This window comes from Melanotaenia boesemani, chromosome 2 (genome assembly GCF_017639745.1).
Source record: "Melanotaenia boesemani isolate fMelBoe1 chromosome 2, fMelBoe1.pri, whole genome shotgun sequence".
NCBI classification, from domain to species: Eukaryota; Metazoa; Chordata; class Actinopteri; order Atheriniformes; family Melanotaeniidae; genus Melanotaenia; species Melanotaenia boesemani.
This window is the reverse complement of record NC_055683.1, coordinates 35,759,317-35,787,006: the sequence shown is the minus strand read 5'-3', so window position 1 is coordinate 35,787,006 and position 27,690 is coordinate 35,759,317. Positions and strand designations below refer to the sequence as shown.

Genomic DNA, 27,690 nt, shown 5'->3' with positions numbered 1-27,690 from the left:
TAATCTAGTCTACTGGCCCTCATTGATCCTTAAGGGAAAAAATTACTGGTTAATTTAGTCTACAAAACTATACTGGGTAATTTTCTGTTTTATGTGAGTACCTTTAATAATGTGTGTTTATTCAGACTGCTGCTGCTTAACCTACCAAAAGAAACAGCCTTTTCTTATTTTGCACATTAGTCCTGAAATGCCCTCCATTAAAGATCAGAAATTTGGTCTCTTTTGGTCATTTTAAAGCTTTAAGAACTCATTTAACTGAAGTCTGTAATTGCTACTCCTGAGATTATTTTATGTTTTACACTTGTTTTATTGTCAAATTGTTTTGTGTGTTGTGTTCTATATGTGTTGACTGCTGTAGCGTACCCTCTTGGCTAGGTCTCCCTCAAAAAAGAGACATAAGTCTCAGGGGACTTCCTGATTAAATAAAGGCTGAATAAAATAAATAAAGAGCGAATAGTATCAACAATAGACTAATGTCAATCTGCAGATAATATAATGGCTGAGTATTTTATTGTTTAATTGTGAAGCACTTTGCAATTTTTTTAATCATTTGGCTTGTACTAGTGTAAATTCAGTTTTTGTGCATGCTAAAGTAAGCTCTGAGTTAGGGTTAGGGAGATTTAACTTAATGGAAAATGTAAAAGTTTCATGCTACACTGATAGTATATCATGTAGGGCATTTAAGTAGAATAATGCAATAGTAATTGCTTCATGTCAAACAATTTATGGAAATAAAAGTTAACAACAGTGAAGGGTATAACAACATAAAAAGTAAATTTCTCAATAACTTGTCATGTGTTAGGTGGTGTTTTGGTTTGATCATATCAAAATGTGAACAGTATGATGGCGACTATTTAGATCATCAAATTGTGTACAACAGATTTTTGAGCAAAGTTTTTACCATAAAGTGATGTAAAATGCCTCAGAAAAAAAGACATGGATGTACATCTAAAAGTTTAGAAACGGTTAAATTAAGTTCACCAGTAAAGGTTATAATGCATTATAGGAACAATCTGACATCATATAAAAAGACAAACTATTTGTGAGTAGTGTATGTACGATGAATTATCATGCTTGATTGCAAGAGTCATCCTCAGATTGCCTTTAGTTTAATTGCGACTTATTTATTAGAAAATAATATAGTGGTGAGAAAAAAAATCTAAATAAATAAATAAATCTTGCATTAAATGTAACAACATTAAAAAAGAATCTTAAAAGTAGAACAAAGACAGTCATTGAGAGACTGAAGTGTAGTAATAGTTCAAGCTGAGAAGAACTGACAGTGACTGATGCACTGCTGGTCATTCAGACACTCAGATTGGTGTCTCCAAAGGCTTTGGGGAGCAGAGAAAGCACGCTGAGGTCAGACTAAACAAAGACCCTGTCCACCCTGGACTCTTTGGGGACTACAAAGGGCAAAGCTGCTCTTCTCAATCCACTTTGAATCCAGACCAGGGCTCAAAGCGGGTGGCAGGTAAACTACTTAAAGGGCTAAACAATACGGTACAAGTATTAACAATGGGCCTGCAGAGAGCAATGGTGAACATCCTCTTGATTTAAAGCAGGACATCTGTCAGATAAATACTCATTTAAATAATTAAACCAAGAATTGAAAAAAAAAAAAAAAGATTTTGTCAAACCTCACAAGATGATTGATTCTGTTGCTTTGGACCATCTGAATAATGTCTTTTTCTTTAACTATTTTTGGATAACAAACAAAAGGATTTGAAGAGACATGTGGTCTTGTTTATAGTTTTGTTTTTTTTTGTTGTTTTTTTTTGTTTTTTTTTCCTCAGAGATTCAGCACAATAACCAACGAAAACTTTGCATAGTGTTTTAAATAACACCGATGGACAGACAAGTAATCAAGCTGAGGACATCCCACTTGTGTTGAGCTGATTTCAGGACCTTGTTTAGCTGCCGAAATAAAAAAAAAAAACAAAATAAAACAAAATAAAACAAAAAAAACCAAAAAACAAAATATACCTGAAATACCAAGACCAGATTAACCCATTGAGACCCAGCCCATGAAAAAATGATAAAGTTAGATTTTTTTTAATATGAGGTCTTTATTTGGCCCTTTAACAAAATGTAACAAAAAAATTAACATTTTTTGGGAGGGATATCTACCATTTATTACCATGTGATATATTAAAAATATTATAATGTGGTTTTCTGCTTCTGGGTATCTATCAGGGGACAGAAGACAAGTATCAGATTGTGTTCAACAGGATTTTGAGCAAAGTTTATACCATAAATTGAAGCAAAATAAACTGTATGTAACAAATATGTCTCTTTGTGCTCTTATGGGTTAAAAAATTGCCTGTTATTGTCATGAAAATCATTGTTATGTCAAAAGTTGGATTATATTTGACTGAAAATTTAAATTTCAAAACTTATTACTAAATAACCTTTTTCATACCTGAACACAGCGAAAAGTTTAGAAAATGTGTTAATAATTGGGTCCAGATTTAATTTGCAGCTACCCATTTACACAATTACAATCATGTGTAAAAGGAAGCCCCTCCTCCAATTCTAAGGGTTAGGACATAAAAAATGAAGGCACCTAACCTGTCCGCTTAAGCCAACAACCTCAATTAAACAACACTTCAAGTTGATTATGTCACGATTTAACAAAAACTATCATTTGTTCTTCCAGCTAAACAACAGGGGGGCTATTTTATGCTGAATTAAAGTGACCTGGGATCCTGTTTAAAATAGCTGAAGATGTTGAAGTCAGAATAGAACTTGTTCTTGAGTTGAAAGGCAAACTTGAAAGGTAACACTAAACAAAAAAATTAGGAGCCTATCTGCAAAAAGCAAGCTTGGATTGTTAAAATGATAAATAATCTATGCAAATGTGTAGCTGATTCAAGATAAAAGAGCAGTCTGTTAATCTCCACAAGAGAAAGAAAACTTGTAGCTCCGCACAATAGCACAGCATGCTTACAGGTAGTGGTTTTACATGTAGTTTGCAGCTCAAGTGGTTTTAAAATGCAAAAGTCCATTCTTACGTCTTCCACAGGAATTAAGAGGGTATGAAGTAGCCAGGTGCTGCTGATCAAATGTTCTTAATTGATTATCTTCAGAACGATTGCCTCTATGAAAGCAGAAATGTCTGCAGTTTGCAGGTCTGCAACATTAAGGTGCGTTTACATAGTGGCAGAGAAGAAAGACATCAGCAATAATCTTGAAGCAATGTTGCTGCCCATCAATCTGGGAAGGGTTATAAGGTCTTTTCCAAACTATTTAGAGTCCATCATTCTACAGAGAGACAGATTATTCACAAGTGGAAAACGTTCTAGACAGCTGCTAATCTTCCCAGCAAGTTCAGACTGTCCAACAGAAAAAACTGCAAAAATCCCATGAACTACATCTCAGACTCTACAAGCCTCAATTAGCATGTTAAAGTTCATGACAATCCACTTAGAGAAAGACAGAACCAGTATGGCTTGTTTGGAGGCATTGAAAGAGAAACCCTCTCGTCTCTAAAAAGAGAACATGGCAGCACAGCTTAGTTTAGCAAAGCTGCATCTGAACAAACCACAAAACCTATGAACCAATGTCCTTTAGACAGACCAGAAGTGGAGATGTTTGGTCAGAATGCACAAAAACCAAACACACCATATCACACAAACACTTCATACAGACTCTCAAACAGCAATGGAGGGATGATGATGTGGGCTTGTTTTGCACCCGAGAACCTGGACACCTTACAGTCATTGAGTGGACCATGAAGTCCTCTGCGTACAGATTCTAGAGTCAAACGTGAGACCACCTGTCGAACAGCAAAAGCTTGGTTAAGACAATATGCTGGGATGCTGGCGTGTCTTCAGTAAGAAAAACTGCATCCTTCCAGGAGCTTCGTCAGCAATCTTTAGTTGGATCCAACAGGTGCATTTGTGTGTGTGTGTGTGTGTGTGTGTGTGTGTGTGTGTGTGTGTGTGTGTGTGTGTGTGTGTGTGTGTTCCATTATTACATCTGGACAGCCAGATAAGTCAGATGCAGATGCACATGGGTCATACAACAAGACAATGATCCTAAACAGCAGAAAAAATGACAGCAGAATGACTGAAAGAGAAACGAATCAAGATGTTGACAAGGTCCAGCCAAAGTCCAGACCTCAAACTGATTGAAATAAACGAGCTGTACATAAAGAAATGCTGCAAACCTTAAAACTGAAGTAACATTGTAAAGACAAGTAGCCCAAAATTCCCCCACAACAATGCGAGAGACTGATAGTCATCCAGGAATCCATTATTGCCAACGATGGTTCTGCAAGCTGCTGATTCATGAGATACAACTAGTGTTTTGCAGTTTGGCTTAATTTTTGTTAAATTATTGCATAGTTGTTACTTAGCAAAGGGAGATCAGTCTATTCCAGCCAGTAGAAAGGAGTAACAGGCATTAGGATTCTCTCATCTACCCCTTACAAACTATGTGAATACTGCTTTTATTGAGAGAAAAGTGCAGTTAGAATATGAAAAGCCTGTCAGATTGATCTTGTTCTCTTCAGCTCTGAGAAGGCAGGTCCTGAATTGTGCAATTTTCTGCCAATTTAAGCAGAGTTGTTGAGTTTGATTTGTGTTCCAACAGTTGAGAACATGACCATCTATGCAGCAGGCTGAAGAAAACAAGTCAGCCACTTACACAAATTGCCCCTGGCTTGGCACTCGTAGGGGAAATATAAAAAATGCTGAACCAGATTCTACTTATGTAAGTGAACATGGCTTGTTTTGACCTTCTGTTTGAAACCTGTGGACACAGAAAAGATCTTTTAAAGACTGTCATTGAAATATTTTTTTCAATGTTTTAAATTGAATTCAATTTAAGTTATCTAAGCCTGGGAATTTGAAAAATTGGTAGTAATAATGATTCATGATTAAAGTCTTGATTAAAATGATTAAAAACAAACAAAAAGAAAAAAGGAACGAAGGGCTTTTTTGCCCTATCCCATATCTGCATTTAATTATTTATTTGCACATATAGGTATTATCTGAGCCTGTGAGTGTGTCAAATTTTGGTTGTGATAATTTAGCAGCAAAAAAAAAAAAGAAAAGAAAAAAAAAAAAGAAAATGCTCTTTTATAGACTGTCAGAAAAGTATGTTAATATATTTTTTCCATTTTTCTTATATATTTTTCATGAGTACCATTATTAAATTCAGTCCTCACCATGCATAACTAATAAGCATGCTTATTAGTTATGTATGGAAACAAAAGCTAACATATGGATGTATTATAAATATATATGTAATATATAAAGCTAACATATGGTTGTATGTATGTTACTAGAGACTCCAACTAAAAAAATGCTTGCATGCATTTTCTGAATTTTTAAAACAAGCCCTTTTTTTCAATCCTATTATGCAGATTGAATTTTGGTGGGAAGTATTATCTCAGTCTGGGATTTTCAAAAATTTGTAGCAATAATGATTCTGTTTAATTTTTTTTTTTTTTTTTTTTTTTTTTGTGCCAAGTCCTAAATTGTATACAATTCTCTGCCAATTTAAGCAGAGTTGTTTTGTGCCTGTTTGTGTTCCAGCAGTTGAAAACATGATCATCTTTTTAGCAATCTGAAGGATAAAAGTCAGCCACTTACACAAATTACCACTGGCTTGATGTTCACTGGAGAAATATCAAGAAATGCTAAACTAGATTCTATTTATGCAAGTGAGCATGGCTGGTTTTGAAGAAAATAATAACATGATTACTGTCGAGTCAGAGCCAGAAAAGTATCACTAACTTAAAATGAACAGAGCAAAGGGACATGTTTTGATCTACAGCATGCAGCAGCAAACATGGAAGAGCCTGATCCTATTTCACTTCAGGACAGAGGGCCTCAACTAAAGCTTCTATGTACATTTTCTTTAACATAGCTCAGGTTTTAGACAAACTCATCTCCTGCTCCTGGTACAGGCTGGTATTCAAGGCTCAGGCATTTTCTTCTCACAATATTGGTCAAGTTCTGCCTGTTAGGAACTGTGTGTATACATACATATATCCTTATTTTGCAGTGTGTGTGCTGCTGACAGTTTTAGAGCCAAAACAAACTACAACATGTGGAATCATCCCACTTAAGAACCACGGCACCAAACTCATCCAGTCAAGACCGAACGGCAAGCTCTGCGAGAATCCAGTCTGCAGCTTGAATTCCTTCCAGTATTTTTAGACGGCTTAATAACTATAGAATTAAGCTAATTACAAACACAAACTGTGGCAGAGCTGATACGTGCCAAACCCTACGAGTCTGGACCTTAGCCTATCTCCTGCTTCTAAAAACATGCTAACCAAATAACCAAATTAAGTTAAGATTTATTCATTTATACACACAAGTCTCACTTTAAGTGTTTTGCTTGTGGAGGTTGCACTACTTTGCTGATCCAACATGAAATCAGTGAAGAAAAAGAAAAAAAAAGGAGGATCATAATTCTACTCTGACTCGAACGCTAAACTCAAGTGTGTAGCACAGTCGATTAAGATAAATTTTTCCTGGAAAAAGCAAAAAAGAAAAAAGGGCAGACTTTCTGTTGCCATGGCTGCAGCCGTGAAACACTTTTGATTCCTGCCAGTGTGTGTGGATTCAAGGACAAAGCCATAATGAGCAGTGGCATTAATGATGCTGCAAGATGTGCTCCCGCCACAGTGTGGATTACCACAGTTAACTGGGTTTGTAATGGGGGTAGTTTTTCATACACGTGTCTGAAAAGAGCCGACGAAGAGCAGGATTCAATCACATCTAAGTGCATTACTGGAAAGCACGGAGAGGATGTGCAGTCATTACTGCACACAGAGAGAAATCAGGTCAGGCAAGGTGGAGGAAAGTTTCATTTTTCTTTTTTCTTTGCTTGAATTTCTACTATTAAATCTTCCTCACATAAAATCCTGTTATGTACATAATGAGACAACTTAAAGAGGGATTTCCACCGCGTCTTTCCAGCAGAATTACCCATTACCAGTGATTTGATAGTGTGGAGTGGAATGATAATAACAGTAATATCGCCTTAGCCATTGTGCATCCTCCCACGGCTCCCAATGTGCCTGTGAAATGGGATGCTATGAGGGCGACTGGGCTTTGATTATGGAAACCAGTAAATCAGTCTGCAGGCTACAATCAGACATCTCATTGAGGTATTTGTGTATTTTAGATTTATTGCTTCCACATCGCCCCCCTACTCATCTCTGCATATTCTTTACTGGAGAAGACACTGTTGAGAAGTTTAGAGGAAAACTTTACCGCTGACTCCATGTGCATGCTGTGAAAGAAACATCTCAGAGAATGGGGGATTATTGAAGCCTAAAGAGCAGTGGAAACAGATTCACATCTACATTAATTTTATTACAAGCTTTAACATGCTTAATAGAATTAGACATTTTGCATTTAACTGATGGTATTGAAACGGTGAGATTTTATATGTTTGTAAAGCCACACTGCAACATAGACTTAATGAATTTGGGATGATCATCATCTTGGATAATCATCTTCTGAATGGCACATGCTCGTACATCGTACTTTGTTTCATTCTATTTCTTTTTATTTTGTAAATACGTAGAAGTCTAACCCACTTCTATCCAGTTATGCTGTATTAGACACCCTAGATCCAACATTAAATTAGAAAGTAATGGTCACAGCTCTGTTAATTGTACGCTTTAAATTATTTGTATGCTTTCAGTTCCTGCAGTGTGTATAATCTTCTTCTAGTCACCAAACATTTAAAGATGTCAGCGTACGCATCTTCAAGGAAACTGTCTCAACCACTCACTTGTTGCAAAGGCATGGTACGGGTCTCTGCCGCGGATAAGTCCAAGGTTTATGTCATTTCTTTCTTTAGAAGCAACATTTAAACTTTCCCTGTACTTTGTTTTCACTTTCCTTTCGAAAACAAGGTCATGTTAACAGATAAATAACTCTGCATGATGTTTATACAACATTCCGATGTTTATATGAGTTACAGATAGGATACTGTATTGATATTCCTGACATGTTTCACAGCCCGAATAATGATCACATTATTCGAACCGACCCAGCCAGCCATAATTATATCCATATACCTAAAAACACAGTGTTTAACAATTCAAGTTTCTCCAACAACTATCATCTTTTACTGTGGACTACATCTTCAGTATTGATAGTGCATTTGATTTGTACTCGGAAGTTGGATTAACAGAGTTCCTAGTCGGAAATACAAAGCGAACATCTCTTGAAGTCAGATATATGACTCAGAAAGGCGGGGCAAACTCACCAACCCCAGAAAAGATGGCTACCCAACAAATTACCGGTTTATAGCTGCATAAACTTTATCTACAATAAACAAAAACAAGTTACACACACACGAGAAACTACATCAAAATAACCACTCTTTTTTTTCATATAGTAAAACAGACATTCTTATCTGAAGCCTTGGTTTACTTTCGACATCTTTCATATTCTTCTGTGATAATTTCCACTTACTGGTTCAATAATCTTCTGTAAAGAGACAGAGCGAGCAAAGAGCTTCCTGGTGGCATACATATTGGTTTTTCAAATTTTCTGACTTTGTCAACAAGAATGCTCTTAGCTGGGATGAGACATCATTCCCAGAGCCGACTTCAGAGCTCTGAGTTAAAACAAATCCACCATGAATTCTGCTAGAGCTGCTGTCAGATCTTGAGATACAAATGAACAACCCGATCTATAAAAAAACAAGCAACTGTGTTCACACAGACATGCGGCCTTTTACTTTAGCACCCCATCTGTGTATGGGTACAGTATTTTATCATTTTAGTCAACAGAATAATCACAAAATTTCACTGTATTTGTTCTTTGGAAAAACTTCTAAATTGACACCAGTCCCAGGTTAAAACCAGAGAAAAAAAAACTCCATGTTGTACTCCTGTAGCTCTTGTATTTCCCAGCTATTTGTTGAGTGGTATTCGTATGATTTAGTCTGATCCAAATAATCGCTGAAGGTAAAGCGCTGTTCCAAGAAAAGCACTCGGATGGTGCCAACACAAATCACGCTACTTATCATTCCACAGTAAACATGTCTCTGCATTACATGCATTTTTAACCAACACCCTTATTTTCTGCATGCTTTACATCTTCGCACATCAGCAGATATATAGTTAGAGATAATGACATAATTTGAAGAGTGAGATCCAGGAAGTCAGAGCAGGGAGTCTGGCTGCATCTAACTCAAACAGAAATCCTATTGTCATTTTGATAACAGTGTTAAAACACACTGAAATTATGATGCTCTCCTTTCTCAAATGCATGAATCAGTGTAGCTCATTACAACAGTCGTCTGGTTAGGATGAGCGGTAAACTGAGAGAAGACAGATTCTTCCCCTTAGTACCCCCCCCCCCAAAAAAAAACAAAAAGAAAAAAAACGCTTCACCTATTTTATGTTCAGCCGTTCATACTGCTTTGTTTCAAGTTGCTTGGCTGACTGCAGGTCGGGTCTGCTGATTGCACTGATAGACATGGAGGAATCTGGCACTGGCTGCCAGAAACCACAGACGAAAGAGGAGAGGACCCTCAGTCTGCTGCTGGTCTGTGCCGGTAGGGAGAGGTAAACATGAGTCGTCCCACTTCTCGGTATGCAGGGCTTATGTTGGCCTGAAGAGGAGCTGCAGCTTGAAGGAGGTGCCAGTCTGTGGTCGGCTCGGTACAAAACACAATTATTTTTAATGAGCACCCAGGAAAACAAATACCTGCCATTAGCCGTGCAGTCTGCGATGCAAACCATGAGCATTACTGTTATGCAATCAAATCTACACCAGCACAGACAAGCAGCAAAGTTTAGCCATGTTAAATTTAGAAAAGCATTCAGTCTACGTGTATGGTAAAGAGGAGGCTGTCTTTAATTGCAAGGTGTATGCTATCTGCCGCTTAAAAAAAAACAAACAACAAAACCTGCAAAGACTGCTTCCTTGCAATCCTCATGTTAGTGATAAAAGGAATGCACAGAGAATTAGGAGCATATCAATTTCTTCTTTCATTGAGGCTGATCTGATTTTTTCACACCAGGAAAACTTGTAAGAGGAGAAGCTACAGCCTTTAACCACACAAAACACAGCCCGGGTGGTAGAAATACAGAAAAACACTATCCATCACTACCCATCACATCATTGGTTCTGCTCAGCCGTCCGATAATGTGAGCATCATATATGGTGCCGGTAAAATACTGGAAGCATCTCCCCCAAAATAAGTGGACAGAGTCTAAATTAAAGCACAATTGCAGAAAATTCCACTTAATTGAATGGACTAGCTGATATTTCATAATGACTGCTTCTTTAAGCTTCTGATTCACACCCTTAATATCATTCCCCAAGTATTCTGTTAATACTACAGAAATCTATTTAAACCTGAATCTACTGTAGAGTCACCTAACACAGGACTGAATGCTGATTAAACACTTTCACTCCACTGAAGAGCCATGTGTTAGCAGGTTATCTGACCAGCGTAAAAATGGCCTAATACTCTGTTTATCCAATCAGGCAAAGTTTACAGAGATGCTGCTGTAAAGGAGCAACCATTAAGAATGGTAAACAGCAGCTGGATGCGAAAACAGATGTAGCTCACTGTCTACATTTCTTGAGAAGCAGAATTAGGTAGAATTCAATTGTGTTTAAGAGACAGTTTTTTCATGTAGTTTCCTAAATGCACACATAGATCACATCTACATTACATTGCCTGAGGGTACCTTCTTCTTTTATAGGAAACCAGTCATCTGAGTGAGCGTTTAAGTGGGGAGCAGTTTGATAATCATTCACTGAGGTAGAGTTACCTCAAAATGCTTAAGGTTTGATTTACTTGACTGAAGCTGGCAGGAGAAACTAAGCTGTGCTCAAGTTAAAAATGTAGCTATCAAGAAAAGTTATACAACTTAGAGCCTGAAGGTGTGTGTTATCAGCTGATAGATCTGATATGTTTGCAAAAATAACCTTATACAAAGCCGTTCTGATATGTGAGTAGTCTGGAAATATTGTTTTTCCTTTTTAGAAACAGAAGTGAAGTTAGGATAAATAGAAGTCTTTTTCATTTGCTTATTTAAACACCAATAAAACCTAAATAAAGTAAAGACAGTTCAGATCTGAATATGCAGACTTGCTGTTGACACCTCCCACCCCACCTACCGGAGTACAAACACACATCTCTGTGATGTTTGAGTTGTGTGTGTGTGTGTGTGTGTGTGTGTGGGGGGGGGGGGGGGGGGCATTTCTGACAACACCAACCATCACCCACTTCACACAGTGAAAGGCCTGAGGAGAGAAGGCAAACTTCTTTTATCCATTCTTTACATTTACGTCCATCAGCTTTCTGAAAATCATCCCAAAACTCTAGTACTCTGTTTCCTGAGAGGTTTACAATATGTGTGTAGTGGTGCTGGGCAAAAATTTAACCATATTATTTTCTCAATCTTGCTCACAATGTAGAGTTTGTTTATGCTGTAAATTCTTTAAGTATACTAATAATTCATTCATCCATTCATTGAATAAATGAATGATGAATGAATACTAATATATCAAACTGCTTCCATAACATTGATAAAGTGAGGTCTTTTTTGTCAGCTACTACTAACAGTTTGGTGAGATGATGTGAGTTCAGGTTCAGTCTCATCTTGCTTTAGTGGCTGTTCTGGGTTTTCTTAGCGGTTAGCAACCAGCTAGTGGTGAATTACCACCAGTTAGAGGACTGGAGTGGGTTGCAGGATACACAGATAGATAGCTCTGTAGATAGACTGAAAAGTTGTCATGCTTTATCTTTGAAATCAATGTGAATTCAATCACAATCTCCTATCCAAATTCCAAAATGTTAGGATGCTATGTAAAATGTAAATTAAAATAATGTGAATGTAATGACTTGCAAATCTCATAAACCCATATTTGACTCCCAACAGAACATAAATATCAGACATTGAAACACAGACATTTTAACATTTCATGGAAAATATTTAGAATTTGATGGCAGCAACACATTAGAAAAGTAATTGACAAAAATAATTGGACAAGCTTTTGACAATTTGGTTAACTGGCAACAGGTCAGTAACACGACTGGGTATAAAAAGAGGACTTCAGAGAGGCAGTCTGTTAGATGTAAAGATGGGCAGAGGTCCACCAATCTGAGACAAACTGCATCTAAATATTCAACATAAAAAACTTGGAAGATCCCACTTTCAATAGTTTATAATATTGTTAAAAGTTTCAGAGGATTAGGAGGAATCTCTGTGCATCTGGGACAAGGCTAAAGGTCAAAACTGGATGCTGGTGATCTTGGGGTCCTCAGGCAGCACTGCATTAAAAACAGACATGACTATCTATTGGAAATCACTGCATGGCTACATGGACTCATGAAGACTTCCAGAAATCACTGTCTGTGAACACAGTTCACCCTGAAATCCATAAACGCAGGTTAAACCTCTAACATGGAAAGAAGCAGCCCTATGTGAACAGGATCCACAAACACTGCTGTCTTATGTTTTAACATCATAGAAAAAGAAATAAATGTAAATAAAACCTATTGAAGATTAAGAATTCCCTCAAGTGTGCCAATATCTCTAATAGTAATCTATAAAAAAAAAAAAGACTAAAAAATGGGCTTCCAACTGGAGCCATTATTTTGTTAACCCTGGCAGACAGCGAGGCACCTGGGAAATCTGAGCTGACGTTAACGGGCAGTAGCAGTCCAGCAGAAAAACTATATCACTTTCTTTAGCAAATTAGGCCTGTATATTAGCAATCAAAAGAACCCCACTCTGAAACACAATGGCCAGCCAAGAAACATATTTATCTTCCATTTGTGAGAGAAAGGCAGAGGAGAGACTCCAGGACTGAATATTATTCAACTAAGACATTCTAGGGGATTTGATGCTGCATTAAAGTGAGATCTAAGCATCTGATCTTTGTTTATGTTTCCAGATTTATTCCCCAAAAAATGGATAAGATGAATTCTTCAGACTTCAGACAGAATTTCTCAATTAGCATCTAAAGTGAAAGCATGTCATTACTGGGGCAAGATTTTTGTTTTTATTTGTTTGAAGCAATGTGTGGAAAACTGACTTAACAGAGTCTGGACAATTTCCTGATGAAGCTAGAAACCTAAACTAATGAGTCAAGCTGACTGACATTTCTGTATGCTTAAATGTTCCTACTGCTGCGTTTTGCATATCTGTCTTCATTTCTGATAAAGTTCCATTTTTTTATAAGATTTATAGCTTAAAACTACATTTATTTGTACCTTCTAAGATATGTTATGTAATTCCCGTTCCTCTTTGTGAAGGAAAGACAGAAGAGCAGTACAGTAAATGACTGTTGTATTATAGGGACATATTCTTTCATTCTGTACTTAAGTTTTGTATTTTTTGTCTATATAAAACTTAGTGACAAACAGAGACCTTTTGTAACATATTGAGGGAGGCTTTTAAACACTTCATGAAAGTTTAATCTAAAAATTAAGTTTATTGATGTAAACTCTTATTATATATGTATTTAATCATTTGTAGGGAATAATTTATTGAAAGATTCTGAGAATTAGAGAAATCCAAAGTTAATGTTAGATATTTTTAGGTCCTCGAGACATTTTGACTCTAAAAACAGACATGATTTTATAGAATAGGGTCAGGAATTTAAGAGGAGCACAGTGGCCCCTAACTTAAATTTTTAGGAGCGCAAGCAGAAAGTTTAGGGGTGCACACTGAAATCGCCTTGCAAAGCAAACATTCACATTTCCTCTCATTTTCACTGTATTAGTGATAAATAATTGAACAATAAATTAATATTATTGTGCAGCAGCTGACATATTAAAAAAAAAAAAAAAAAAAAAACATTTTACAGGTCACACTAATACAAAACAAGCAGACATAGAATTTGTCAAATCAGATCAGATTTGATTTGATTTTCACTTTGTAGTCGAAGTAGAACGCAACTTCGTCACCATCATCCCCCATAGGGCATGGTATGACTGGTCCATGTAGTTCCTGGCAATAAACAGTTTCAGGGACTGATACTCCTCTACAGACAGTATTCCCAACTCCTCAGTAAGAAAAGTAGCTATTGGCTGTCCTAAAAGTCGCAAGAAGACGCTAATTAGCATAATCAGTCTAGTACATATAGTTGTAATGGATGCTGCCATAAAGAGGGATGTCATGGGAAAGACAAAAAGTGAAAAAAGACAACCTTAAAAATGTTTAGAATAGCAAAATAAATAAATAAATAAAATAAAAATTCTGTCAATATTTTCTTTATATTTTAGTTTAAGTGTTTTTTTTTTTTTTTAATTAGGAGTCTGGAACATCACAATACTTTTAACTTTTTATATATTTTTGTCCACACTCTTCATTAATAGACATTACTCTGATGGTAAACCAGGGCAGGATCCTCCAGCAGCAGCTTTGTCCGTTTTATTTTCAGCCTGGTCATGAAACAGAGGCGAACGTCGTCTGCTATGAATGCAGCAGCTGCTGCTGCAAGAAGCCTGGTGTGAGAGGCGTCTGCACAGCACTCGCTCCTCATTAGGAAGAGTAAACTATGTTCATTCACGTCAGTCTCCAAAAGTCTCCAATTATACCTGAAAAAAGTCGCTAGTTTGTCGCTAATGGCTTAAAAACTGCTAGAGGGGTCTGAAAACTCGCTAAATATAGCGAGAAAGTCGCTAAGTTTGCAACACTGAGAAATAATAAATTCCCCCAAGACCCGCCTCTTTCCAAACATAAGCCAATCACAGTGCTCGCTCGTTCCCGCTCACACGCACATTGGGTGTCGTCTTCTTCGTTGGTGTTTGTCTCCTTTTCTCGTATTGAAGTTAGTTTGAGTCGGCAAACCAGCAGCTAATTTGCGCATTACTGTGAACTACTGGGCTGAAGAGGGAAGCAAACGTTTGTTAGCGACAAAATAAACTCAGTTATAACTACAAGAAAAAAGACCGGCAAATGTATTGGTCGCCATTGCACGAGTATATGAAAAATTCACTTGCACTGTCTCACATTTTAGCCGCAAAATGCAACCATTTGGTTGCAGTCTGGAGCCGTTATAAATGAGTTCATGACTGCATCTAACCTACAAGAGCGGCCATCAGATCTAAAATGACTGTTTTTAAACACATTTTTTTAAATGGATTTGAACAGCAACATGTTTGACATGAATTATTTTTTATAAAATCATTTTCTCAATAGCATGAACATGAACCCAAAATGATGTGCTGATGTTCGGATTTTTAATACCATCAGAAAAGTGACTGAGGTCGCATCTTTGACAGTTACTGTTTGGATGTTTCCTGATATTTCAAATAGCTAAGGCAGAGCTAAATATACTAAGAAATATTCTTATAATCACACTCTACGATACTAAGACAGCTCAGATGGTTTCAGATCTACCAGAACCAAACTTTTCAATATGTGACTGGTCATTGATAACTGGACATTTATTCCTTCTCCTCAGGTCATCAGTCTGAGTGTCCTCCTTGACAGGTCGCTGTCCAATAAAACACATTAATCCTTATTCCAAGTCAAGAAAATCTGAGAAGATGTGATGTGAATTTGTGAATTTATTGAGATAATTTTGGCTAATTGTTCCTTCGCTGTGAAAACTGGGAAGGATGTTTTTGGGTCCCCCCCAGTTAATTCTGAAATTCTTAGGTTTCATCTCTTGCCGGTGTTTGACTGTGCAGATGTTTCTGTTACATTGGGACTGTTAATGGCAATATTTTTTTTAACCATAAACCTCCATTATAACCACAAAAAAGGTTTTTCACAAATTTGCAACTTTGGGTGTCAAGGGGTTAACAGTCCTAATGTAACTTTCTTTAACAGGACATGAGGGTTTATAATCTTACTCCGAGTTTATTTGCATCTACAAACTGTTAATCATCTTCGCCCATTACCTACAACCACATTTTCATCCACACTCTTGTTACTTCTTACATCAATTCCTTAAACTCTCTTATCTGGTTGTCCCAAAAAGTCAATCCATAAACTCCAATTAGTTCAGAATTCTGCTGCAGGAATCAATACATGAACCTCAGACGTGCTACTGAGCACATCACTGCTACCCTCCAACAACTCCACTGTCTTCCTGATCGTTATTGTATTGATCTGAAAAATTCTCTCCTTCAGAGATCTCCGTATTTGCTCCCCCACATCTTTCTAAACTCCTTCATCCATAGATTTAATCCTGATTGTGGACCCATGGATGAAGTGGAGATTACAGAGAGAGTAAGATCCTTTAGAGCAGTGGTTCCCAACCCCCTTCATGGGGGAACCACTGCGGAGCCCCCCACCATACCCAAGTTGAAACCATGCTTGGTTTTATTTCTTCATTTGCTGCTTCTCACTATAAATAACGCATTCTGTCTGACTCCTTTTCTTTTATAAAACCAGAGTTAAGGTAATTATGAACATATAGCCTCACATTTATTTAATTTCAAAATAAGGATGAATCTTCTGCACTGTGTCATTTCTCAGACATGTTTCTTAACAAAATGTTAACGTGTTCTCAGGCTCCCAAAAGACTGGTTCTATGTGAATAGAACACCCAAATGATTAAAAAACAAAACAACAACAACAACAACAACATAAGTCAATAGACTTCTACTCGTCTCTGTGTGAACATGGTCTTAATTTAAATGACCCCTGGGGACCCTCTGTGCTCTTTGGGGGACCACACTGAGGGTCCAGGGACCCTATGTTGGTTACCCCTACTTTGAGCCCCTCACCTCCTGAACACCTTTCATCTATTCATACCATTTAAAAATGTCCTATTTTTAAATCTCCTCTTTTATCTAATTTGTAAGTTATTTATTTCTTTATTTATTTACAGTTCAAATAACCCATGTTTTCATTTAAAAGTGTCCCACAAATAAATTGAATCACTACAAACATGTTCCTCTCAGCATCAGCTCATGGAGACAAGCTCACGGTTAGTGAACATCTTTTAACAGCAGAGGGAGTAAAAACATCAAAGATGGGACTGAGCTGTTGGACCAAAGGAAGCAAACTCTCTGTACAAAGCCGCTTTCTGCTGAAGCAGACTGACTTCAGACAAAATCACTTCATAATTTCCAAACTAACCAATTCTAAAACACATTTTGTGTACTCTTTAGACAGTTAATAGAATGCTGAAGGCTACCATACTGTCAAATAACTGTTCACATCTTACCTTAATGCAGTGTTTCCCAATCCAGGTCCTCAGGACCTCCTGCCCTGCATGTTTTAGTTGTAACCCTACTTTTAACACCTGAATGAAATGAATGGCTCATTAACAGGCTGCAAAGAACTTGATGAAGTTCATTCATTCATTTGAATCAGGTGTGTTGGAGTAGGCACACATTTAGGACATGCAGGGCAGGGGGTCCCGAGGACCTGGATTGGGAAACACTGCCTTAATGAATCTAAAAGTTTAACTTCTGATTCTTGGTGCACTATTCAACACACTAAATATAATTTTTGACCACAATCTTTGACCGGATAATATGACCAGATATAATTTATGCTTTTCAGCCTCTAGTTTTCTGCTTTCTATTGCCACATTTCCAAAGTCAGACCCTAAAAACGTCTTATTTGTTTCTGCAAGTTACTGTCAAGAAATAAATCTGAAGGTCTGAGTCAGTCAAGACAAGGAAAAGGGGAGGAGTAAAACCAAGAAGTCCACAAAAACAGAAAAGGAAAGAATCACTGCACCACCAGCAGTGACCTCAAGGGAAACTACAACCATCTTCTTCCTTCAGGAAACATGTGGGCCAAAACTTCACAGCTTATTCACAAAGAAAGAAAGAAAAAAGGTCTGGGGTGGGAGGGATTTGAGTAATGAAGCAAGGGTTAAGCGCCTGGCCTGGGTTCACTTTTGACTCTGTGGTTGAGGTGTAATCAGGAGGATTATAGGGGCAGCAACACTGTAGTTAACCATTACAATGATGAAGACAATTAATGTGGGTTTACATTGTTTATTTTTCTTCAATAATCATAATTTTGTTCCGTTCTGTGTCCAGATGACCCCACACTGAGGTCGGGTTCTGGGGAGGATCCATCCCTCCATTAGACCTTTCTGCTGATCTTGATTTCTTGTATCATGTGACATACCTCAGCATTTTCTCCGTTTCTCTTCCTGTGTTGCTTTCGGCATGATAAGTGCTTTATACATAAAGTTTGATTTGATTAAGAATGTCTTGTCGACAGCCACATTTCCATGGAGATAATTTCTGATGAGGCTAGAGCCAACAGTAAATGAATCAATCCAATGTCAGGTCTTTGCTAGATTTATTCCCATTAAGGGTGTTGCTTTCAGATCCTCTTCATCTGCCATTTTTTTTAATCCTGAAACAACTTTTTAGCACTTGTCTATTTTCCTCAAATGTTTTAATGGCACACAGCACACCATGCGGAGATATACCAAGTTTTCAGCAAATATTAGCAGTGGCCTGTCATTGTCGACACAACAGAACTTTATTTCTTTTTCTTGAATGATTCATAGATCAGTGCTTAGTGGCTTAAACAAACAACATTCCTCTGAAAATGCAGGTATAAGGACTGGAAATTTGAGAATTTACTTAATGATGTAGGTTTATTTTTGTTAAATAAGTAGGATTGTTTTATAACTCCAAGACAGCAGAAAATGTCCTTGAATTGTTTTTTTTAGAGATTTTCTGATGTTCTTAATTATTTAAATGCAAGGGGAAATCACACGCGCTCTTTCACTGAGCAGATACACAACACCAGCATGCAGCTACATGTGTAGCGGTGCCAGTCTAACGGTAATTAGCATCACCTGTTTGACATCTATCACTGATAGAAAGCTAAAGTCATGCAGCTTTCATCGTGTTTTCTATTTTCTTCTATTTAAACAAACAGCGGGTTTATTTGTTTGTTACTCTTTTTTTCTTTTTCATTAACTTTTTTTTTTCTTTGCCCATGTAGTCATAAATAAACCTTAGATGAAGCAGTCAGGTACAGTCAGGGGGTTTAACTAGCTAACTTTTTAAACGTTGTTCAGGACGTAAACAAATCGTTTTGCTCAGAAAAACACACAGATAAATCTTAAAAACGTGTATGAGGCATGTTTAAGGCTGTACTTGAAGTATCGGGAGGTTAAAATATTTAAAATATATAAATAAATTATGAAAGTTCTTACCGGCCGCGGCACCTCCACCTGGAAACCTGAGGACACAGTCTGTGTAGTGCGCATGCGCGATAGATAGATAGATAGATAGATAGATAGATAGATAGATAGATAGATAGATACATAGATAGATAGATACATAGATAGATAGATAGGGGTTAAAAGTATATAAAACTAAAGGGCAAAATTATAAGCCAATTAATACACGCTCACATCTATTGCATCACTTGGCTAAATAATAAGTTTACTTTCTTTGAGGGAAAAGAAACACACACACAAATAAATAAACAAATAACCCTTGGCTAACCTTAGTTAGGTAACAAGTAGTGAATTAAAAGAGCACCCAAAAGTGATTGATAAATAAAATAAAATAAAATAAAAAAAAAATCACTTTATGTGAGATGACAGCATTGTCTGCAAAAATGCAAATAGTTTCCATTCAGTGTTTGGCTCTACAGTAAATAAGAAATATTTGTTCGCAATTAGTCAGTCATCAGCTGTGACTGTAGAGCATGATATCAATTTTAACATCAATTAACAAATGAATACATAGGTCACATATACAAATCTGCATTCAAGTTTATTTGTGTTGATAACACAATTATATTACACAGTAATAGTCCATTCATCATGAAAATAAACCCTATTCACCTCAGCAGGAGGCAAGAGGTTGTGCTAGAGCAGGGCTACTCAATTCGGTCCTACGAGGGCCGCAATCCAGCAGGTTTTCTATGTATCCCTGCACCAACACACCTGAGTCAAATTAATGAGTCATTGTGTAGAACCTGATTGGCTGTTAGAGCCACCTAATTTGACTCAGGTGTGTTGGTGCAGGGATACATGGAAAACCTGCTGGATTGCGGCCCTTGTAGGACCGAATTGAATAGCCCTGTGCTAGAGCCTAAATCAGGGGTGCCCAGGTCCGGTCCTCGAGATCTACCATCCTGCAACTGTTAGATGCAACCCTTCTCCAACACACCTGAATCAAATGACTGGCTCGTTACCAGGCCTCTGCAAAGCGGAATGGCATGCAGATGACATCTGATTCAAGTGTGTTGGAGAAGGGTTGCATCTAAAAGTTGCAGGATGGTAGATCTCGAGGACCGAACTTGGGCACCCCTGGCCTAGATCAATACAATATCTAAGATAAAACGGCATCTTTCACTTTATGAACATTTGCATAAGTCAAGAATTGAAACCCGCTAAAAGTTTAGCTATGATTGTGCAAATAAATTAATTCCAGTGATTCAAAAAAGACAAAAAAAAAAAAGATTCCAGTGTGATCAAACCCACAATTAAAATGCATTGCAATAACCTCACTGAACAGTAAACAAAAACAAAACAATGTAAAGTGATGAAATTCAGTACAACACAGGCGGCTTGATGCCCCTTATTCTGTAGAAATACTTGGAAAAAAAATTTCAACTGACTGCTCCTAAATCCTGCTGGGAGTGGAGCTCATGATTGCATAAATGAGACACCAAAGTATTTGGTTAATACAGCAGATCGGAACATTAACGGATTCACACCGGCCTTTTAATGAGGGCGGCCGGTCATGCACGTCATGCCTGAGTAAACAGCAAGTTATGACAACAAGTGGCAGCCCACACCGTACCACATCCCCCCACACACATCCCCAAAGTACCTCCTCCCCCAGAGAAAATTTAAAAAACTGATGTTAGCCCTTTAGCATCAGCTGCATTCACTTCTTCTGGCAGTAGTTGTTGTAGTTGCTGCAAGCCTTCTGCATGTCTGTTAAGAAACCTGGAACCCCGCTCTGTTTAAACAGAAAAAAAAGAACAAACAAAGAGCATCTCAGTCAGCAAGCGTCATGAGAACATGTGCCAAGAGGACCCACCTAGGAGGGGCAACATAACTGGGAAATATTGACGTCATCCTGAAGCACATCTGCAAACAATAAGTATGAAAGGCAGGCAGGGATGGAGCTCTCAGGAGGCCTGGGACTGAACCCTTTTAACACTCAACATCAAAGATGTGTTTAAGCAGGTCAATGCTGAACACATGCACATTTTAGACACTCAGATGTGTCTGTGGGAAATTATTTCTTCAAGATTTCCACATCAGGGAATGTAAGTGTCTCTTTTAACAGATAACTAAAAAGCCCATAAGAAATATTGCTCCTCATAGAGGTTTAAACTAATGTCTCAAAACCTTTTCAGATTATTTTAGAAATGTGTTTGTACGTGAAGTTTATATGTTTAATCTGACTAAATGGTACAACTATATCACCTTTTGTCGTAAACTGGTAGGCTACCTGAAGGTGGAGGCGTTGCGAAAGTGAAGCAGAGCTTTCTGCCTGGCACCCCGTCCCACCTGGAGTGTTTAAGAGAATAGTGTCTCTTCCACGGCTAGATCCTTCAGTTCACTCAATCACGCAAGGATGGGTGCACATATGGGCATTTAAAGAGAAAAATAAGCCAGCAAAAGGTTATGTAGTCAGTCCAACTCATGTCTCACAGTAAACAGTAAAAAAGAACCGGTCAAAAGTGGAGCTGGTTCTAGTTTTGCATGTCCATATTTGGAGCTGCTGGACAGAATGATGGGTCATTGACCAGCAAACCAACTAACACACCATCCACCACTGAGTGTTTCACTAATGAAGACAAACCGACTGGTTGACTACAAGTTAGGTTGATCATATACTGGATGGAATATTTCATTTTGAAGGAAAAAAAGAAAAAAAATATATATGGTCTTAACACACATTATATATTTATATATATATATATATATATATATATATATATATATATATATATATATATATATATATATATATATATATATGTATATATGTCGTCTGCATAGAATAGATTGTTTACTTTAGGAAATCATAAGATATAATGGAGGCTGACAACTTTACCATCAACTTTTAGGTCCAAATCTCTAAGCTTTTTATGTTCACTTCCAGTAAAATTCTCCCACTGTGGTTCTGATTAAACTGGTGTGAAAGTGGGCCAGTCTGACAGAAAGGACAAAGGTTCTGAGACACCAGAACAGAGCTGGAGCTGTAATGATGTCTGTCTAAAAGTACTGGTCAGAAAACAGCTGACCCTACAAGCTATGATCAGTTGTTCTGCTGCTTTCAAAACATATTAATGGCAACTCTAAAACTAGTGAAGCTACTGAAACTGAAGTTCAAAACATGCATTTTTCAGGTAATTAATTAAAAACAGACAACCTGTAAGGGTAAGAGCTGCACCCCAGCCTGTGGTCTGTGTAGTCAGGTGCAGGCTGTGTGTGCTAATGCAAGTGATGCTACACTGCAGCTGTGTTTTCGCCTTAAGTCCCTTGATCATATTTTAATGGAGGAGCATCCAGGTTCCAGGATCATTTAATCCTGACAAAGTCCATTACAGTATGGGACCTCAACCTGAGGACTTAGATGCACTACTTAACTTTTGCCCTATCGATGGCCAATCCAGCATCCACCTTGCAACCTACCTGCACTGTGAGCTCTCTCCAGACAGTAAAAACAGTTTTATGTTGACTCTTATCTCTTGTTCTGTCTCTGGCTCTCATTTGTTTTCTCTCTTCCTCAGCTAATGTTGTCTAACATTTCTTTACTGAATCAGCCATGGTGTGTGTTCAAAACGGCCAATTTGTTTACATCTGCTTGCTAGCGTGTGACGTGTGCGCAAAGAGAAACTCAGCTGGAACGTCACGCAGCATCCCAGATGAAAAAGTTGCATAGTTTCTCAGCCGTGGGACGCTGCTGGGCAGCTTCAGATATACACAATAGATGTCTATGTGCCATCAAATGAGTCCAGAACGCAGAGTTTTAAAGTCAAAAAGTTACAGAGTGGGTCTTTGAAGCCCATTTATATTCTTCGCAAAAGATGGATACAGAGAATTCCGTCTGTCTCTCTGTCTTTCATGCGTCTAATTTAGCCTGTTTGATGGAAAATTCTTTACTTGTGGCCAACTGCCACTTAAGCTACTTAAAGGCTTAATCTGAGAGTTTTCTTTTATACTTTATGTAGATCTCATAATTATTTATGTATGCATTGTTTCTATTTACTGGAATTAGAGAAATTTGCACACACTCACCTTTGCTGCCCAGTTGACCAGCCATGTAGGAATCATACCTCCGGGGTTGTCAAAGTAATTCATGAAAACTGAAATGCAAAATAAAAAAATAATTAATAAATATACAAAATGTGCAACTAATGACTGATTCATTTTCAGACAAAGGTCTGATTTACAAACTCCAAATCATACGGTGAGCAAGAGTCTTCAAGTTGGTGAATTAAATGAGCATGTCACAGTTACGGTATGTTTCTGATAGTAATCTTAATGTCACCTCTGGTTCCACAGGCCCCGTCACTCTCCAGGGCGACGCTCTGCTTGTAGTCTTTGACCCGTAGCACACCACTCTTCTCAGGACATGGCGTACCGGGGGAGCTTTTAGCCAGGATCACCCAGATCTTCCTGCCATTCACATCCAGGTCTCTCCGTTCCCTCACGTACACATACTGAGGTTCAGACTGTTAGGAAAAAAAACCCTGTAAAAAGATGCGCAACCTCTCTTTTTGCTCGATAAAACCAGATCTAAGAGACTTGAAGGATACATCTCTGTTGGAAAGAGGGAATGGGTATTTTACTTCCCAGTAAATTGCAGATTGTCCACTAAAGTCCTTCTCGTAGAGCTCTGAAGAAACAAAGACGTGAAAAAAAAGTGTTTAAATGCAATGTAAGTGCATTTACACACTAAATGCAATTCATAAAACGTTTTCATTGTTCCAAAAATCCCTGCAGTTCATGAAGAAGACAAATTTGTAACCAACCCTTAACATGCTGTAATTAAGATCTCCTCAGGTCCTCTAAATACTAAACACACTAATCTGAAGAAAGAAGGACAAGCTTATCAAGACCTTGGGTGCAGAGGACACAATGATTCTGCAAGGCCAGAACATTTTGTTTACATCCAAGTTTAAATGGCACAGAAGCATGTGATTCTTCCCAGACGGCTTTCTGCAACTAAGCTGCCTTTAGTCTCACGAATTTCATCCACAATAGTGCATTCATTATGAGTTTCTGGGAAGTCTGGATGAGCTCGTTTTCCTACAGCTATTTCCTAAAAGCAGGACAGAAACAATAATGAGCTGCGAGGGAAGAAAATTTCTCTCATGTGGACGAGAAAAGTTTTGTTTGCAGGTGGAAAAAAATCATGCATAGATCTGGCTGTTCAGTAAAGTTTAACTGGAACTTTAACTACTGACGCGACTGGAAGTCTTTTAATATAGTCTCTCATGACTTATAGGTTACCTTTTATTTCAAGGCAAGGGAAGTTCATTTGTATGGCACAATTCAACAACAAGGGTGATCCAAAGTGCTGTACAGAGACATTAAAACATAAGATAACAAAAGATAAAGGAAGAAAAAAGAACAATAGATAGAAACATGATCAAGTTTAAAAATTCAAGCTTAGAAGAAACAGATGCAGATTTGTACTTTTTAAATAGAAACTCTTGAAATGCAGCACAGAACAGGTGGGTCTAACCCGGATTTAAATAAACTGAGTGTTTCAGCTGATCTGAGGCTTTCTGGGAGTTTGTTCCAGACATGTGGAGCATAGAAGCTGAATGCAGCTTCTCCATGTCTGGTTCTGACTCCGAGAACTGATAAGAGACCAGATCCAAATGACATGAGGGTTCTGGTAGGGTCATACTGGGTCAAGGGGTCACTGATGTATTTTGGTCCTAAACCATTCAGAGCTTTATAGACCAGCAGCAGAACTTTAAAGTTTATTCTCTGACAAACAGGCAGCCAGTGTAAAGACCTCAGAGCTGGACTGATGTGGTCCACTTTCTTGGTTTTAGTGAGGACTCGAGCAGCAGAGTTCTGAATAAGCTGCAGCTGCCACCACAAACTCTAAATGGAATTAAATATTGCATGTCCTTAAAGACTGCAGCCTTACAATTTAAATGTTCTACAACTTTTACTCACATGCAGTCAGCAACTACATGCAAACAGACCATCGCTGCAGCAAATGTCTGCAGCTGAGCTGCATTGTGGGTAATATGAGCCGCAGCTTTTACAAGAATTAAACAACGATGCTGCTTTAAATGCATTGATTGTAACTCTTTTTACTATCAGCCTTTAACTTATAACATTTCATTTATATATTTCCATCCTGACAAAGCACAGCTGGGAGGAAGTTAAACTTGTTTTCTCTAATATTTTTGGGAGGGGACATAACATGTTAACACTATAACTAAAACTAGAAAAACCTTGTATGACTACAGACAACATGTTGATCCTTAAAACAGTCCTACAGTGGAGGAAGAAAACTACATAAACTACAATAATCTGTTTACTTCACTACAGACTGGAACACGTTACCTGCTTGTTTCTGCAGATGTGCATTGAAACAAAGAAATCCTGAGTATTATTAGAATACAGGTCGTTGAAGCTGAAGACTTTTCCTTAAAAGTGGGGGAAATGTTGATTTGGACTGTAAGGATGATGAGTGTGTTTTACCTTTCACATATCCATCCCAATGTTTGCGATACATCAGGTCCATGTAGACGTCTGCACACAGCTCTGGAGTGCAGGAGCTGAGCACGCCGAAGACTTTGTATTCATACAGTCCAGTTTCCTGCAAACAGCACAAGAAAGTTGTGTGTTCCTGCAGGCCAAACGCCACACCCACACTGGGAACCTAATCCCAAACCACACAACTCTGATTACAGCCAGCCTGCGTCACACCCTCCCTCCCTGCTGAACGGTGGGGAAGACTGGGGGATTTATTCAAAACCTGGTGTAAAAAATGTGTTAAAATGAAAATATTTTAAGCAATTATCTTAAATAATGAACACTGGATGAGTTTTTCTGTAACATAAAAACTATTTTACATGGAACTGATGTGATTATTTCTTAATAAAGCGTATCAGGTGATTTTTAAGGACACATCCCAGACAGGGTTTATTCATTCATTCATTCATTCTTGCTGCGAGAAGTACAAATTAAGAGTTAAAATCAGAAAAAATTCTGCTTTTTTTTATTGACAGTTCAGTGCTTGTACCTCTTCATTTTTTACAGGAAAGTGTTTTCTCTATTAAAGCCATTTCGCATGGGTCTATGGATCATTCAAAAATAAAAAAAAGGCTCCAAACTCAAGGGATGAATCAGCATTGAGTCAACATATAACAGACAACTTAACAAATAAGCCAGTTCTAAACTGGATCTGCAGACTCTTTGTTACTTGTTAGTCTCTGCAGGGATTTGCAAACTAAACTGTTGAAAGCAAATTCAGCCAGTCCTCCTCGCAATCACCTCAACTTTAATGCAGCTTTGACAAATCACAGAGCTTTCCTGCACACGTGTGAGAGAAATCTGTCATCAAAAACCACCACCAGGGACAGTGCATGAAACTTTCCCAGTCTCTGCATCTAAGCCTTCGAGTTTATGTTTGTGTATGTATATAGAATAAAACAGCAGAGGCCAATATATGTTTCCTAATAGAAAGGGGTAACATTAAACAAACTAGACTTCTTCCTACTCCTGTTTGAACATGTTGAATTGGAATGATTTTTTTTTCTCTTGTGTGCTGTCAGTAATGTTGGGCATTTTGCTGATTCATCATTGTGGTGGAAGATGAAGAAAACTGTGGCTTGACCAGATGCCAGATGCACAATAAACAAGACAAATAGCCATGATGGAGTTTATAACGTCCCAAATTTGCTGTAGAATCCTGAAATGGTCAGAGCTGTTTGCTTTTTCCTTTTCTTTTGTCGATTGCTGTTTGAACAAGACGTCGCACCTTAATGGTGAATCGTCTTTTGGTGTGCTTATTTCAATAAAGAAAGTTAGAATATCCAAGTGTACATTTTTAAGAAATAATTTCCATTAGATCTCAAGTGCTTTGGGATAAATTAACAAAAAAAAACAACAACCTTCTAAGAAACACTGCAACTTTTCACAAAAGCTTCCCCTAATTTGGAAATTATTTGCAGGGGTGGCTCAAGACTTTTGTGCAGAGTTCATTGCAAAAACATGTCCAGCTCTCATCTGCCCCGTCCCCCTTTTTTTTGGTAAATGATTGTCTCTAGAGAATGCATTCTGTTCCTTAGATGCATTTTAATTCATCTCTGATTTCTGTTTGCATGCATTTGTGTTATCCTAAATTCTTCTAACTAATCCGAGGTGACAGTTGGACAGGTGCAGCAGGTTTCTGAGCCATATAGAAACAGCGAGGCAGCATATTGTCGCTCAGTTTCCGGATATTTCCCGCACTGGCCGCTAGGACATCACTACCTGCTACTAATATTACTGTATATTATACTGGAGATGACAGCTTCACACTCTGAGGGAATGAATGGGAATGAATGGTGCTGCATGTTGTGGGGAGGAAAGCAGACTTCACAAAGGCCGGTGTCGCTGCTGTAACAGCTGAAGTCTTTCTCATAACACCCCCACCTTATCGTAGAGTCGGTAGATTTTGACTCCCATCGTCTCGGTGAAGAGCTCCCATCCTCCGTCCAGCTGCGGCTCGTCCAGCTCTTTCCAGGCGCTCTGGAACTCCTCATCCGTGAACTGCAGCGACATGACGGCTCCAGTCCTTTCAGTCCACTCGTCA

The 27,690-nt window shown here is 38.0% G+C and overlaps 1 protein-coding gene across 2 annotated transcripts; it reads right to left on the bottom strand.

Moving 5' to 3' along the window:
• On the bottom strand, positions 1–27,690 carry LOC121646773 (phosphatidylcholine transfer protein). Of its 2 annotated transcripts, XR_006011719.1 has the most exons (8): positions 27,531–27,690; positions 25,593–25,710; positions 23,681–23,760; positions 23,413–23,584; positions 23,160–23,227; positions 20,254–20,865; positions 1,546–1,548; positions 1–12 (listed from the first exon to the last, which is right to left on the bottom strand). XR_006011719.1 is itself a non-coding variant. In XM_041995924.1 (6 exons), the coding sequence occupies exons 1-6, from the start codon at positions 27,657–27,659 to the stop codon at positions 20,791–20,793; spliced, it is 642 nt and encodes a 213-aa protein (XP_041851858.1). In that variant the 5' UTR covers positions 27,660–27,690; the 3' UTR covers positions 20,101–20,790. The 2 variants fall into 2 exon arrangements, 1 of the variants encoding a protein (XP_041851858.1); XM_041995924.1 differs by lacking the exons at positions 1–12; positions 1,546–1,548 and having other exon boundaries at positions 20,101–20,865.